This window comes from Triticum urartu, chromosome 2 (assembly GCF_003073215.2).
Source record: "Triticum urartu cultivar G1812 chromosome 2, Tu2.1, whole genome shotgun sequence".
Classification (NCBI taxonomy): domain Eukaryota; kingdom Viridiplantae; phylum Streptophyta; class Magnoliopsida; order Poales; family Poaceae; genus Triticum; species Triticum urartu.
The window spans coordinates 694,186,264-694,201,899 of record NC_053023.1 but is presented as its reverse complement, the minus strand read 5'-3'; the positions used below and the strand labels follow the sequence as shown (position 1 = coordinate 694,201,899).

Genomic DNA, 15,636 nt, shown 5'->3' with positions numbered 1-15,636 from the left:
AAGCGCGCATCGTTTCTCTCTTCTTTTTCCAACATACGCCAAGTACTACGAACTGGATCCTCTAGCATAGAGAAGAAAGTCATGGTGCTACAGTGCTAGCCCAGTGTAAAATGAAAAAATAAAGTTAGAGACTGTTAGTAGGTAGTTAGCAAGTTGTTTACTGTTGATATTTACAGTAGATATAATAGTTTAAAATTAATTTTATTTCACCATCAACTTATTTGTGTGTAATTACTACAATAAATGTACACAGTAGATCATCAATTTACAAATTAATTTGACTCATTTTAGCCTTAATCATATGAATAGAAAGAAGGGAAGTTAGGGTACTGTAGCTTCTTTAACTTCCCTTCTCAATCATACTTGACTGTTACTCCTTCAGCTCAAATGACGCCCATGTCCTTCAGCTCCTATTCCCCCTTTGGAACACAAGTACAGTTTCATGACAAAAAAATACCTAGTATGTATGTTTTTTTAAGAGATTAGATGAAAAGAATGATGAGATAATCCGCAGGCGCCAAGTGAGGATTTCATGTGCAATCGTCTCGACGCTACACGCTTCTGAATTTTATTTGACCCTAGGAGACAGTACAGATCGACCGATTTGTCACGGCAACGCCATCGAGGCAGAGAGGCTACTAAAGTCTTTATGAACAAGCTCGGCGTCTCAAACCAGAACAGACACTCCACAATCCACACCACTAGGTACTCTACTCACAGATGAGGTCCATGGAAAGCTCTAGCCAGATCACTTCTCCCTGGTGCTGTTCTTGAGCCACTCCAGGTACTTGAGGTTACCTCCGCTGATGGGCAGCGCGATGACTTCAGGAACACTGCATGGAAAGATCAGACAGTACAAACCTCCGTTCAGGACAGACAACATGTTTGATTATAACTTGCTGGTCCATACTCTGTACCAACAAATAGACCAAGCTTGATAAAAAAGGACAGAACTTACTCATACTCATGGTTTGCTTTCACATGTTCAGTCAAGGCGTTTAGAAGAGATTCTCTGGTCTTGATGATGAGCAGCTCTTCAGCATCGGTTTGCACCTGAGGAATCAACAGGTTGTGGAGAGCTACTAAATATATGTACTTTTGTAATGGATTGGTAAGACATCCCATGTAAAGGAGTTTCATGGTTAGAAATGTGGCTCTAGACCATGGTCCACCGGCACCCACGCTCGGTACCATCCATCGCCTCACACCATTTCTTGAGATATGTGACATTCTGCCCTCCTAGCATATGGCAGGAATCATCAACCACTGATTATCAGGTCTCTGGTTTTTTTAATCAACCTACTACATGGTGAGAGATACTCCGTATAGGGGAATAAAATAGGAGGGATGCGTCGTTGTGCACAATCCTGTCCCCCATGCGGTATGACCATTTAAGATTTTTGTTGCACGCCTTATGCACAACAACCAGGGCGCTATGGCTTGCATGCCATCATTTTTAGTATATTGGGACCTAAGCAGTTTGTTTAAGGTGTCTGCTTTTTGTTGTTATCTTGTTGAAAAGCATGTATGTAAGTACCTAAATGCACTTTCAATGTTTCGCCATGTGATGCAGTGTCTAAAACGTTTGACCTCTGGTGACCCTCGCAGACAAACTTTAAAAATGTCAGCATTAGCGCAGGACAAGGAGCTGGTGATAAGATTGTTTTTAAACAATCTCAGGGTTGGGCTCATATGCTAGAGTAGTTTAGCGCACTGTGCCAGCCACGTAGTTCAAAAAAGGGCGAGTGTGCACAGACCTACACATGGAGCTGGTGGTGGACCGGATGTCCGAATTAGCATAATCTACAAATCTTGAATCCTAACCTGACCCGTATCTAGTATCCACATGGTAGTAGTGTTACATCTAACGACGCCGAGCATAGGTGTGGGTGGACCATGGTCCAGAAATTCTCTCGTTTCATGGTGAAAAGCGTTGAATGAATAACAGGCACTGCAAATTAGCCAGGCCAGGAAAGCATCAGTAGAAATGTACCTTTCCCTCCCACCAGTAAACAGATTCAATTCCTGGAAACAGAAACGATCATCAAATAAGATGATATGATATGATGATGACTGAAAAGAAGATTTCTCAGTAAGCCACATACAACAGAAATCGTGAGAAGATGAGGTAGCTTACCTGTTGATGGCCAAATGCATATCCATCAGTTTAATGCATATTTTTATTGTTAGTAAAGAGTACAATTTGATAAAAGATTTCGTAATCATTGCACCCATATGTTCTACACAAACAAGAAAGTCACCCATGTGTCAACTTGCCCACACATCACTATGTCCACAACTAGTCCAGTTCACTATGGTCTACTGTTAAAGGGATCTTGAAGATCTTGATGATGGTCAGACGTTTGTGGTTAATTCAAGTAGAAAATCTCAAACAGTAATTATGTTGAACCTCTACAGAAAGTTGCTCTATCATATAAATATTTTTTATCATTGACCAGGTAGAGTTGGCTATCAAGCATAACATGTTTATAGTTTATACTCCATCTCTAATACCATCGCTAATCCCTACTTCTATAATTATTAAGATAGTTCCCTTCAGCCCTTCATTTTCACCATGATTTTCACTTGACAGTTGAGACCCCATAAGTTTCGTCAATTGAATACCTTTCATCAAGTTTAGTTCCAACAGTGGTGATTTCACGATGCTGCACCTGACAGGCCAAATGATGATGTACACAGCCACATGACTAGCCGTGTCACATTTTGGAAAACTCAGATGTTTAATGGTCATCCTGGTCCACTGATGAGTGATGACATTTGATTCAAGGCAAGGGGTAGAGAAGCCAATTTGCTAACGTGCACAACATGGGATATGTATGGAAACTGGAAGAGATGACGAGGTTCAAATGATAACTGAAAACTACTGTAGAAGATGGTCAGTTGACAGGAATCAACTATTCCACGCAAAAAACAAAAAAAGAATCTACTACATTTGAGTGTCTAGCAGCACAGAATAAACAGAGAGAGAGAGAGAGAGAACACAGTTCCTACCAGGCACTATGTTCACACAAGCAGCAAGCTTCTCACTGATAATGCTTGCTGATAGCTTTTTGCCTGCAGCAAAGGAAAAATAATAATAAGATTATTGAAAAGAAAAAAAACAGCCATTTTAGATTTCTTAGTGCTGCTTAAAGAAAGAGATCAATCTCGCCAAAACAATACCATACAGCCATCTATAATTGGACCATTGAACAACATAGCTCAAATGTAACTCAAATGCACTATCAGATGTGGAAGTAAGTTCAGTTGGTCAACTGATAGTATGGCGTGTATCTGTGATTAATTAATGGCAATGGTAGCATGCAAAGGTAATAAAAAAAGACCAACAGCATGGGTAAAGTACCTGCTTCCCGATTCGGAACTGTCACATACACAACAATGGAAGGTACGGTCGTGGAAGTAGACTCCATTCGAGCAGAGCTTATTGCCCTGTAAAGTTTCAGAACTGATGATTGATTATACCAACTATTCCACATTACGGGTCAAAAAAAACATTCTACATTAGGAGAAACAAAATAACCACAGGCTCACATAGAAATCACAGTGTTGTAAATATTAATGTAGTACTACTTCTAGATTATCAAATTATTAGCATTAGTCAAGCACAGAAACACATAATTTTTATCTGAAAATCTGTGCGATGATTTTGCAGAAGTATGGACCAGAACTAATGGTTGGAAACATATGGGAGTACCAGTTCACTGAAGTAACGCTGCAGTCCATTGGTTCTCCGTGTTATCTTTCATAGACAAACATTGTTTTATCCAGCCAAGCAGAGCGGGACACAGGTTTCAGACTTTTAGGTAACAGCAATCCATGAAGGATTGTAAAATTGAAGCGCGCGTGATTGCCTGATTGGTTATTTCCAGGCTCATCGACGGGGTTGCAGCTACACAACTAGCCTACGAGCTAGCAAACAGAGGAGCTAAATACGCTACACGCTCACAACCAACCGGCGCAGCCTTTTTTGCGAAATCCCATGAATCTAGGCACGAATTGTTAGTTGAGGGCAGAGGGAGGGGGGAAGAGAGAGGGGTGTGGATTACCGGAGGAAGGGGAGACGGCGGGTGGAGAGGGCGCAACCCGCTACGGCTCCTAGGCTGAGGAAGAGGAGGGCTCCCGCGAGCGGCGGTCGACGGGGCGGCGGCAGCGCGGAGGTGGAGGAGGCGGCGGTGCCGGGGGAGAATAGGGCTCGGAGTGGAGTGGGGAAGAGTGGCATCTTCTATTATTCGTGGCCCCACTTGGCTGGGGGTGGGCTGGTTGTAGTGGCGTCTTGCATTCGGTTCAGTTGCCTAAAAAAAAGTTAATTCGGCTCGGTAAAGTAGTATGGCTCTCGGTAAATACGGCATATATACAATATATTATTTTTGTATTTTCGGTCAACATCATACTATTAACCAAAGTTGACGTAAATTCAAATAAATCAACAATATTTTATTAACCAATCCCTCCCCCGACCCCAAGGTGCGACAAATTTTCCGTGCTTTCATCACGTGGACCCTTGGGAACAGCCGCACCTGCCACTTCTGAAAAGACCATTGGCATTGGCTTGATAGCCAATTCATCACCGAGCTCGCACCTGACCTGGTTAACTTGGTGCTGAAGCGGCAGTGCAAGCACCACCTAGTGTGGATTCAAGACATCAATGGTGGCATGGGTCCGCCAGGCTGCTAGGGTCCAATACATCGACATTTGATGACGCCTACGAGGCTACTTTCTATCCCTAACTTCTGACAGCATCTAATGAAGATGGACGGACAACACTTCCTGCACTGTCAAGTCTTGCTACCTTGCGTTGTTTCATGGCTCCACTATGACGCCTCACTAACAATTCATATGGAACCCTTGGGCTCCCCTGAGCGTCAAGTTCTTCCTCTATCTAGTGAGCCTGGACAGGTGTTGGACAGCTGAGAGGCTTGCTCACCATGGACTACCTCACATTTAGTCTTGCATCCTATCTGACCAAGAGGACGAAACCATCAACCATCTAGTCTCTGGATGTGTTGCTTCTCGTATTGTTTGGCACGAGAGATTATACTGGTGGCGCCTCACCATTGCTTCACCCGGCGACACTGTTGGGTTCATCGACTAGTGGATTGCTGCTTCTCACACGTCACCAACCAGTCCGTAGATTGGTGTGTGCTCTATCATCGCGCTTACAGCTTGGACAATCTGGAAATCGTAACACATGCGTCTTCAAGGGCACCCAACCATCTCACTGCACCAGCATAGACCAAATAAAAGTAGATGCGCATGCCTGGGCTAAACCGGTTCACGTGAAGCAGTATCTAAACCCACCCCTCTCTCTCATCTCGATTGAGTCAACTCCGAGCCCGACCCCCAGTCCCCTGTCGCCGCTGCCTGGGACTCCTCCATCGCCAAGGCCCACCGCCGCCGGCGACGACCGTAGACCGGCCGCACGCGCTGCACCCCCAAGCCATCTCCAGCCCCGAGCTGCTCTGACCCACCAGTCAGCTTTGGCTTTAGTCAAGACTGGTTGACCAGCCCAAAAACGGGACTAGGGTTGTCTTTTAAACGTTGTGGTAAGTGGAGGGTGCAATACGCCCGGTTTCGAAGATAAGGGTTATAATTCAAACCGAGTGATTAATTCGAGATTGAAATGTGTCCTTTTCTTACTATTTAAATGCTGAAACATAAAAAAATGTCGAAGATATACAATTGGGGAGGGGGGGGGGGGGGCAATAGCCCCCTGACTTATCAACTTAACTAGCTTCTGCTTGTGGTTCTCCTTATGGCGGGTTCAGGTAGGGATACAACATGAGTTTTGGCTTCTCGTTATACTAGCTGTAGCTGATGCTTGATTTTGCTTCTCTCGGTTTTAGCGGTCGTGGTGGCCGACGACAGGCCGTGCGCTGGCCATAATGCGGGTTTTCGGTCGAACGACCACTTCACGCGTCTGGCAAAGTTCTAATGATACTCAGTTGGAGTGGGAACGGCGGTCGCCCCGTTGGCACTGGTACTATGGTACATAACTTACAAGCTGAAGAAAAATCGCAGACGTCGGCAGTGGCCGGAGCCAACTGCATGCAGGCTGTTCTGCTGTGGATCAATGCAACATGTGAGTAGCCACTGACTGCAGCATGAACAAAACTGCAAGCTACCCTATCATCCAAAGAAGAAAGGCAAAAGAGCAAGAAAGGGTGTGGATTAATAGGTTCGGTTCACCAGGTGTTGCGAATAACTGTCCCCAACCACTAACTGTACCACACGGTTTCGTGTAATTCAACCGATTTACTCAAACAATACCAAGATGATCAAATGCAGACCACCATAACTGTCATGAAAAGACAGATATTGCATTGCTATTGCAAGTTTTCGATCCTTGTGTCCTCTAAAATATGGCAGCAAAACACACTTGCTCTACTTCGACCAAGCTCTGGCTCTTGGCCTCTGAAGCAGGGACTTAACCGGGGCAGGAAACAACATACCCACATTGACATTTCCGACTGCAATTTCCCCTGATATCAATTAATCTCACAAGATGAGGTATTCATGTCCAGGAAAACTGTTTTCCGCATCATATTGTCAACATAGAGGACATGTTCATAAAATGCATATACCACTTTGTGTTACTTCTCCCTAGAGTATCCGACATCATATCAAGATGAACCAAAATGATACCAGTCTGTCTCCTTCAAACAGGAGGACCCAAACTCCCGTGGAAGACACATAAGTGCTGCTAAAAAATGATACTAACTCTAGATCTTGTTAATCTGAAATTTGAGCACCTAATCAGGAAAACACACACATGCATCAGCTGCTGAAATGACAGTGCAATACCTCTTGGTGAATCAAACCATAGGGTCATACAGTGACAAAGATCAAGATATATCCACATATAAGATGAAATGTTTGACAGGATTATTCACAGAAGGTGTTCTATAAGAATGATACATATCATTACATGAAATCAGTACTAGCACATATGACTTTAACAACATAAAACCAGATGGGGGCCACTAGAAGGCAATGGAAACCAAACTTTGAGTAAATATGTTACACATATAAGCACTGTAAAATGTTGCTGATGGTATGAATAATCACAAATTTTACTGGAATGATTAAATGTACCACACGACTGTGAATGACAGATGCACCATCCAAGACAAACATTGCAGGTAGAACCGACCTGCTGCATCTAGACACGAACCTCTGGAACATGCAGTGTCTTCTGATGCATTCCGTTGGTGTCCCATTGACTTCTGAAATCCTTGTGCAAGCACTGCAGCGTGAGCTTCTTAAGGGCGCGAAGGGATTCAATGCCTTGAGGGACCTTGTCAAGCTTCGGTAGCGAGATGATATACAGACCTTCAACGCATGGAAGAGCGCCGTCACTGATGTTTAGCTCACTGACATCATGCATGCACGTTAAGATAAGTGTCTTCAGGTTTGGAAAGGAATTTGCAGAAAGAGCCAGAGTATTTGCACCATGCATGTTGTTAAGTCTCAGATACGTGAGGTTCGGCATGTGCCGCGCAAGTATCTCCAGTGGATCTTCCACAAGGTGACACCAGCTTAGAGCTAGATACTTGAGATGTGTCCCATGCTTCAGAAATATCGGGCAATTTAGTGTCCCCTTGGCCCATTTCCCTCTGATAATCAACTTGTGTAGATCTGTAGACCTTGGCTGGAGAGCCTCAAAGCAAAGTGCCTCATTCTCACCCCTTGCACAAAGAAGCAAGCTTGAAAGAAGCGGCATATTTGAAAGGGTAACAAACAGATTTGCACACTCAGCGGCACTAATGTTATCAATCCACAGACTTCTTAGTTGCATCAATTTCTGCAGCTGTTCGGCCAGGTCATTGCTGGATTCCACGGTCTCAAGAGTTTGCAGTTCTTGCAAGTTCGACAGCTCTTTAGGTGCTTGCATTCCATTAAAGTACCGAAACTCCACCTGCTTCTCATCAACATATCTATCGGCGAAAAGATGCTGCAGCTTCTTGATCTTGAAAAGCCCTCGTGGTAGCTTCTCTATTTTGGTTTGCTTGATGTCGAGGGTGTGGAGGCGAGACAAATGCTCAATAGAGTCCGGAAGTGCCTTGACCTTGGTGCGCCGTAACCCGATGTAACGCAGATTGAACTGAGACCCAATCGATTTTGGCACTTCAGTTATTTCAGAGTCTTGCAGCTCAAGAACAGTAAGGTAGTTCGATGCAGATAAAATTGATGATAGCATGTCAGGCGAGGATGGAATTACTGACACTACTGTTCGAAGATGTGAAAGTTCAGCTTTCCGTGCAGTGTCCTCTTTCCATTCACATGATGACAGACGACGAATATCCATCATCGTGTCGTAATCATCTGTTGAAGCAAATCTCTCTTCTTTAGCAACAGAACTAGCCAGTTCACGCATAATATCATGCATCTTACAGAAGCTGACCCTGCCAAGCTCATCATACTCCACCACCTCAAGCATATTGCGGTGGACCAGCTCCATGAGATTTCCCTCAGCTACCATCTCTGGCGTGTTCTTTCCCTTACTCGGCACAAAGCCTTCTGCAACCCACAGCCTCACAAGGCTGTCACGTGACATGGGGTAGTCTTCAGGGAAGAGACTGCAGTACAAGAAGCAGTTTCTGAGATCGTCTGAAAGGTCATGGTAGCTCAGATTTAAAATTGCTCGGACATGATCATTGTTTGACAACTCGTGTCCAAGCTGATTGTACGTTTGTTTATAAACATCTAATTTTTGTCTTGAAGACAACATGCTGCCAATGGATAATGTTGAAATCCCCCCCCCCCCCCCCCAAAGGGGGGAGAATGTCGTTACCACAAATACGAACCAAATCCGCCAAAAAGGTCCTGGCTGAGATCTGGTTTGCGCAGCTCGTACAACCGCCACCAAAGTCCAATCAAACCCAATCTGCCTTAGTTCAAACTCGAAACTGACAGCCAAAATCCCCCAAAACTACACTCCAAACTTCCAACGTTTCGCACTTAAACCCCAAGTAAAAACCCCACCGGATCTTCCTCGAGGGGGAGGCAATGCCAGTCCAAAAACCCCCCCCCCCCCCCCCCGGACAAAGTGGCAAGAAATTGTGAAGTGAAGTTGCTTCTTCCGGTTTCCGACAATGCAATAAAATCCAAATGATGTTCGAGAGAAGCCTCCGCTAGAAATCTTCTTTTAGCCAAGTCCCTAAGACCTCTGCTATTCCAGAAAATGCCTCTCATAATTCATCATGAATTTTTTTTGCAGTGCGGATCCTAGCACTCCTACGTGCTGCCGAGACGGGATAAACCTTCCGTTTCCACGTCCATTTTGGCTTAGGGAGACCATCAGCCCGATCAGCACAGTCATTCTCTGCTTCTAGTGCCTCGGGCTCGTCTACATGAAGAGACACCTCAGGAATGGTGCCCTCCTCCGTCTCGTGTAGTGCAGGGTCAAGATCGGCACACAAGCCATCAAGAACCCTAACCCCAAGCGCATCTATCTCCGAGTCGTTCATAGGTTTAACAGCAGCAATGTGCCGGATCATGTCTACCGCACGATCAGCTTTCAAATCAAGAAATTAACCCGCCCATGCCTGATACTGTTATCACATTGTTCTCCGTCTCTTCGGTGTCCAGCCATCTGGTCAGCAATATCCTGTTTTCTTCAATTCCTACTAGATCTTGATCTTTGACAAATTCAGGGAAGCTGTCCTGGGACCACCGTCTTTCCATCTCAGTAAGTGGGTCAGGGACAAGCTGGAAGGGTTGCAACCACCGTTCTTTCAACTTTATAACTTGCTCAATCTCCTCCTCTACCACAACTACCTCATCCGCAATTTGACTGAAAACTGCATAATCTTTTCCTTTAAATATTTTCTTCAGGCGACTTTGTTCCTTATGTTTAAGTACATGGTATGAATATTTATCCATTACATCTTCAACATGGTAGGCCACGTTGCGGACTTCCCCAATCCAATTCTTGACACCTTTGTCAATGAGGTATACAGTATCTATCTGCATTATTACATTACTCATCATAGTCAGTTGCTTTCTTATTTGCTCAACCTTTACCGGCAGTTCCTTCAGATTAGTAACTTTTACGGAGAGCTCAGATATGATGGCCTTGATGACTTCATCTCCTAAAATGTAACCAATCTTCGTCACAGCAAGAAGTACAGCCTCGGCCATTTGAGCTGTTCAGCAAAGATAATGCATGTTACATGACAGAGTAGAAAAGCCATCTAGAATTAACCGAATTAGCTCATGCATGAATAAATAGTAGTTTATACCCCTTGGCCCCTTGGCTCATGCTTGTCGGTGAGGTACATCTAGCTAGCTGGCGAGTGGTGCGTGCGCATCTAGGCTGAGCGGAGCTCGCGGCGGCGTTGGGTAGGCGAGGCCGAGGAGAGAGAGTAGGCAGCAGAGGAGGGGATAATTTGGGCAGAGCATCAGTCAGGTATATGGGCAGTATTTGGTCACGTATTGAAGAAAATGGCATATGTAGAGGTATAGGAAAGTTGTAGTGGCATATTTCCAAGTTTGGTTTTTGTAATGGCATATTTCCAAGTCATGAAAGCTGTAGTGGCATGAATCCAATTAACCCATTTATCTATTCCCTCCGATCCATATTAATTGTCGCAGATTTAATACAAGTTAATTTATCACATTTGATAAACTAGAGGGCAAGAGTTATCTTTCGAAAGGGTAACTTTTGATGCCGGTGGTTCACATCATCAGCTAACCAATACTCACCTTGTAGAGACTTGTAGTGTGTGGCCTATGGAGCAGGACGGCGCTTACATGCCGAATGAACGACCAGTGCGATCAATTCTGCAGCATAAGAAGAGAGAAGTCGAACATCAGACTATGCAGGCAAGGACACATATGCAGGCGCAGTTAAGAGCTTCGACTTTTAAGATGCACAAGATTCACTAGAGGCAAGAACAGGGTGAGATCACTGTACTGTGCATACTACTAGTAGTACAATAAGATTGACCATTTTGGCAGCCGGTCTCGGCCTCTAGTTGGCGGTGGGACAATCTGTCGAACGCATGACAGGCGAAACCTTTTCTCTAGCAAAACTGCAGGCAAGCATCCAAAGCTAAAGCTTATTTGGAAGACATGAAGCCGTGGGATTACGAGAAACTACTACTGTACGTGTGATTGAACTCTCTGGCTCAGAACAGAGTACCTGATGGAAACTACGGGATCTGCAGCGGAGTCGAGGGAGCAGCTTGATCTGCAGTGGACGAGAGCAAGACTGAACCGGGTTGTGAAACTGATTCATGCCAGGGACGGAGCTGTACACGGCATATTGGGCGATGGTTGGAGCTTCATCGGTGGCAGTGGAGGCGGCTGGTGGTGGTGGGCGAGGGGAGAGCGAGATGAGAGGTGGAACAAGATGCGAGCAATGGAGCTACTACTGCAATCATTCAGTGAGCGATGGCGACCTGCTGTATCTCCCGTCTCTTTCTCACGATCAACTTGTTCTTTTCTTAATTCTCGCAGGTCAAGTCGTGCCTCTAAAGCTTTTGATTCATTAGTACTCGTTTAAGACAAGCTGGTCGGGCAAGAACCATTTTTTCTGCAGTGGGTCATGACGACGTCTACGTCGTGATATTCTTGAAGGCGTCGTTTTGGAGAGGCAACTTGTGGTTGTTGCGTGGGTTTTCTCTACGGTCATGGTCGGTGGGCGTCAGGATAGCGGCCTGGGATGTTTGATGTGCACCGAGGCAGCGGTCTTGGATTTGTCGCGTGAGAACAACTCCATGGGGCAGGGCTTCTGCTCGGCACGGTTTGGGTGGTGACCGTGAGCAGCGAGGGCTGTGAGGTTGTGTCTCGTCGAAACATCCTAGCAGGAACGGCCAGACGACACGTCGAGCGGTGGCACTGAAACTGGTGCGACCGCCATGGTCTGAGGGTCGTGGTCTTATGTAGTTTGGACTGCGGGTAACTGGGTCGTGCACAGTGGTGGAGACAGTGGGGATCAGCGGGGGCCTGGCCCCTCCTAACAACACTGAGTTAGGGCTACTATACATGTGAATAGATGATTATTACGTAGCAGCTAAATAGTGTAATTTAGTGGTCTGGCCCTCCCCAATAAGAATTAAGAATACTCGGCTCCCCTCGCTTATATTTCCTGGCTTTGTCACTGCTTGTGCGGCGTTGCAGCTCGAGGATGGGTGGTGGTATGTCAGGGCGGCAGAAAGTGGTGTCGGTGGGCTACGCACAAGCGTATGGTGGTTGGAAGTAGGGGTGTCAGCGTAGGAACCATATCCTCTAACATCCTCAAGGGATGTCACGTAAGTTACAATAACCGTGACATCCCTTCTTCGCATCCATATGGTTAAGCCTAAAATGATTATAATTAATTTGCAAATTGCAAATCTATTGTATACATTTACAAAAATTACATACAAACAAAATTATGGTGCAATAAAATTATTTTTTGATTTATTTTTTACATGCTACAGTAAATCCATACATTAGTTGCTACAGTAACCTGACATCCCTTCTTCGCTTTATACACGCACTTCATTGTAGCTTCGTGACATCCTTTGAGGATGTTAGAGGATCCGCTTCCGTCAGCTTAAGGCTTTGGCAGCATTGTTGGACTTCGCCTTGCGTCGTGGAGCAGCAAGGTTGTCCTTGATGTTGATCGTCGACATATCAAGCGTTGCTTTGGACGCTGCCTCTGATGGAGTGTTGACTTCTTCACCTCTGTGGGAGTGTTTCAGGGCTGCTTCTTCCATAGAAGTCACAACTTCTCTTTTTGGTGGTAGTGGATAGCTGGCTAGTTTGGCGGTATGGGTTCCTTTTGATTTGTGTGTGTATTTGGTTGGACGTCTCATGTTTGTGTTTGTCGTGGGCTTCAGCCCAAGTGTTTGAGGTTTTATGTGAGCTTGGCTCTAGTTATACGATTTTTCGTTGTCTCCAAAAAAAGTTACATGATTTTCGCCCAATTTTCATGATTAATTAGACAATAATCTTCTTTTTACAAATAATGATAAAGGCAATGATATACACATACAACGCTTTCTTATTAGTGTCGAACAGGTATAGGGTACTACTAAGCGCCCATCTCGTTTGAATTGGTTTTACAAAGGTAGTATTCCATCTGTTTTTTTAGTTTGCATACAAAATTTGGTCAAAGTCAAACTTTATCAACTTTGACTAGGTTTATAGAAAAATATATCAACTTTCACAATATGAAATCAGTAATAAAATATACTTTTAGTATTATAAATGTTGATATTTTCTTTCTACAAACTCAGTCAAACTCAAACTGTACAAAGTTTAATTTTGACCAAATTTTACTTGCAAACTAAAAGAAACGGAGGGAGTACTATGTTATGTTTCTACCCATAAAAATCTTAAATTTGTTCTACTTTGATGGTTGCTTGTCAGAATATAGCTTCCACCGCATCAAGACTAATTTAGCATTTTGGTTGGCTGCTTTTATTTTTTCTTTGTTGTCGAATAGGATAGGCATACTTTTATTTGATTTGCCCTATTTACATTCCACATTAAAATTTTAAGGCACGCATCAATTTATGCTCCAAGGTAGCTTAACTTTGAATATATAGAAGGGCTATCTAAAAATATATTTTGTTTCTCATTTGATTATGGAAAACGTTTGGGAACGGAGCGCCGGCGGAACACTCGGCCAGACGCTCCCGCTCGCACACGCCTGATTGGTTGCACCCACGCGGGGCCCTGGGGAGGCCCACACAATGACGGATTTGCCTTATCTTCTCCCACCTCTGTCTCGTCTTTCCCTCCCCAAATATCTCTATCCAGTGCCCATCCCGCACACCTCGCGCTGCTCCTTGCTATGGACGACATGGCCGTCAGCCGGAGATCCTAGAACAGGGGGCACACGATGACCAGCACCCGCCGGAGCTGGGAACGATGATCGCTGGCAGTTGCAAAACAGGGGGCACCCGTAGATGACTGGAGCGTGAACGCTGTATGGCACATGCAGCGAGTCGATGTGCTTCAACCGGCATAACACAAGGCTACAACCGGCAGGAATTTTTGCTGGGACCGGTTAGTATTTTTGTTGCGTCGGAGAATTGCGGAAGCTGCTGCCACGAAAAAAGATGGAACCGGCTAGGGGAAAAGTTACAACCAACAAACAAAACAGCTTCAACTGACGTCATGGGGTGCATTGGCGGTGACCACGAGCTACATCGGCGGTGATCACGAGCTGCACATTTGCAGGAAGCGGCATCATGGGGTGCTGCAATCGGTGATGGCAGAAGCGTTCACCGGCGTTGGGAAAGTTGCAATGGCAACCTGGGGAAAGCAATACCGGTGATCACAAATGCTACAGTCGGCATGGCGAAAGCTGCGATCGGCGACATGAAAAGCTGCAACCCGCGGCGAAAAAGTTGCCACCGATGACTGGGTGGGGGAGAAGAAGATGCTACAATGCTTTTTTTTGCTAGAAACGGTGATGGGAAAAGCTTCAGCCGGTGACGAGAAAAGCTTTAACCATAGATGACACAAGTTATGAATGACGATGAAAAGCTGCAACTGTCGATGACAAAAGCTACAACCGGGGATGAAGAAAGCTTCAACCATTCATGTCCCAGCTCTGACCCGCGACGGCTAACAATTTTTTTGCTGGGACTAATGAGCTTTTTTGCTGCATGCGTTTAATGGAGCAGGACGGTGATGATCCATGGAGTACGTCCGGCTCGATGGCGGGTGCTGCGACCGGGGCAGCGTGGAGCAACGAGCTCGCCAGCAGCATAGTGCTAGCTCGGCGAGGGCCACGAAGCGCTACAACCGGATTCAGCGACGCATGGTGGAGCCTAAAAGTGCGGCGCCGATAAGGGCGCACTACGTGTTGGAAGCAGGCAGCGGCAAGGAACATGCGCGAGCCCAGATTTGCGGCAGTTTGACGAGGTCGGGGGCAGTTTTCCTTGTTTTTTTTGCCTGCGAAACAGTTGTAAAACAAGGATGACACAAGAATCGTTTGGCCCACATGACTTATATCACGCGGCTGGCAGGCGACCGGCCGAAAGCGTCGGCGCCTAGTAGTGGCCTTTGATTATATGTTATATGAATGGCACGATAGTGCTTATTGTTTCATTTCATTGGGGCTACCAATATCATACATTACTACAATAATTAAATAACTTTTTTCTAATAATGGGTTCTTGTACCATGGATGTAACGGATCATCTAATCTTCTCTATTATCAAAGGGGAGTTGCTGTTTGAACGTCATCGAATTTGGTTTCGTTCCTCTCCTCCCCTCCATGGTTTTGAACAATCCAAACTAAACTGATACTTCTATATCTATATCTATATCTATATCTATCTATCTATCTATACCTATACCTAATACCTAATAATATTAAAAAACGGATTGTTTCCCCACTATCTCGTCCGTCCGTCCGTTGCCGTTTTATGTTAAAAATAAAAAAATGCTTTTGCTGGGACTCGAACCCCAGCCCTCTTATGTTCAGCCACAACACAACAACCAATCTATCTACCCACGGGGAAATATCTGGTGCACCGGAGCTTGTGGTGCTACCGGTGCACCGGACTCATATTGTGCTTTTAAAATGTTTAAAAAATTCTGGAAAAAAATTAGCATAGTCATACAACATTAATGTAGGTTGTAACAAAATTTCAAGTCAAAATTCTAAAC

At 45.0% G+C, this 15,636-nt stretch overlaps 2 protein-coding genes across 3 annotated transcripts; both read right to left on the bottom strand.

The window, feature by feature from the left end:
* Nucleotides 1-528: 528 nt before the first annotated feature.
* Nucleotides 529-4,266, bottom strand: LOC125539817 (protein CutA 1, chloroplastic). Of its 2 annotated transcripts, none has more exons than XM_048703334.1 (6): nucleotides 4,068-4,266; nucleotides 3,365-3,450; nucleotides 3,013-3,075; nucleotides 1,994-2,025; nucleotides 959-1,053; nucleotides 529-833 (listed from the first exon to the last, which is right to left on the bottom strand). In XM_048703334.1, the coding sequence occupies exons 1-6, from the start codon at nucleotides 4,238-4,240 to the stop codon at nucleotides 749-751; spliced, it is 534 nt and encodes a 177-aa protein (XP_048559291.1). In that variant the 5' UTR covers nucleotides 4,241-4,266; the 3' UTR covers nucleotides 529-748. The 2 variants fall into 2 exon arrangements, with proteins under 2 accessions (XP_048559291.1, XP_048559292.1); XM_048703335.1 differs by having other exon boundaries at nucleotides 3,365-3,466; nucleotides 4,068-4,245.
* Nucleotides 4,267-6,899: 2,633 nt separating this feature from the next.
* On the bottom strand, nucleotides 6,900-11,419 carry LOC125539816 (disease resistance protein RPM1-like). The gene is made up of 4 exons (XM_048703332.1): nucleotides 11,165-11,419; nucleotides 10,726-10,803; nucleotides 9,753-10,166; nucleotides 6,900-8,703 (listed from the first exon to the last, which is right to left on the bottom strand). The coding sequence occupies exons 3-4, from the start codon at nucleotides 10,159-10,161 to the stop codon at nucleotides 7,181-7,183; spliced, it is 1,932 nt and encodes a 643-aa protein (XP_048559289.1). The 5' UTR covers nucleotides 10,162-10,166; nucleotides 10,726-10,803; nucleotides 11,165-11,419; the 3' UTR covers nucleotides 6,900-7,180.
* Nucleotides 11,420-15,636: the final 4,217 nt, after the last annotated feature.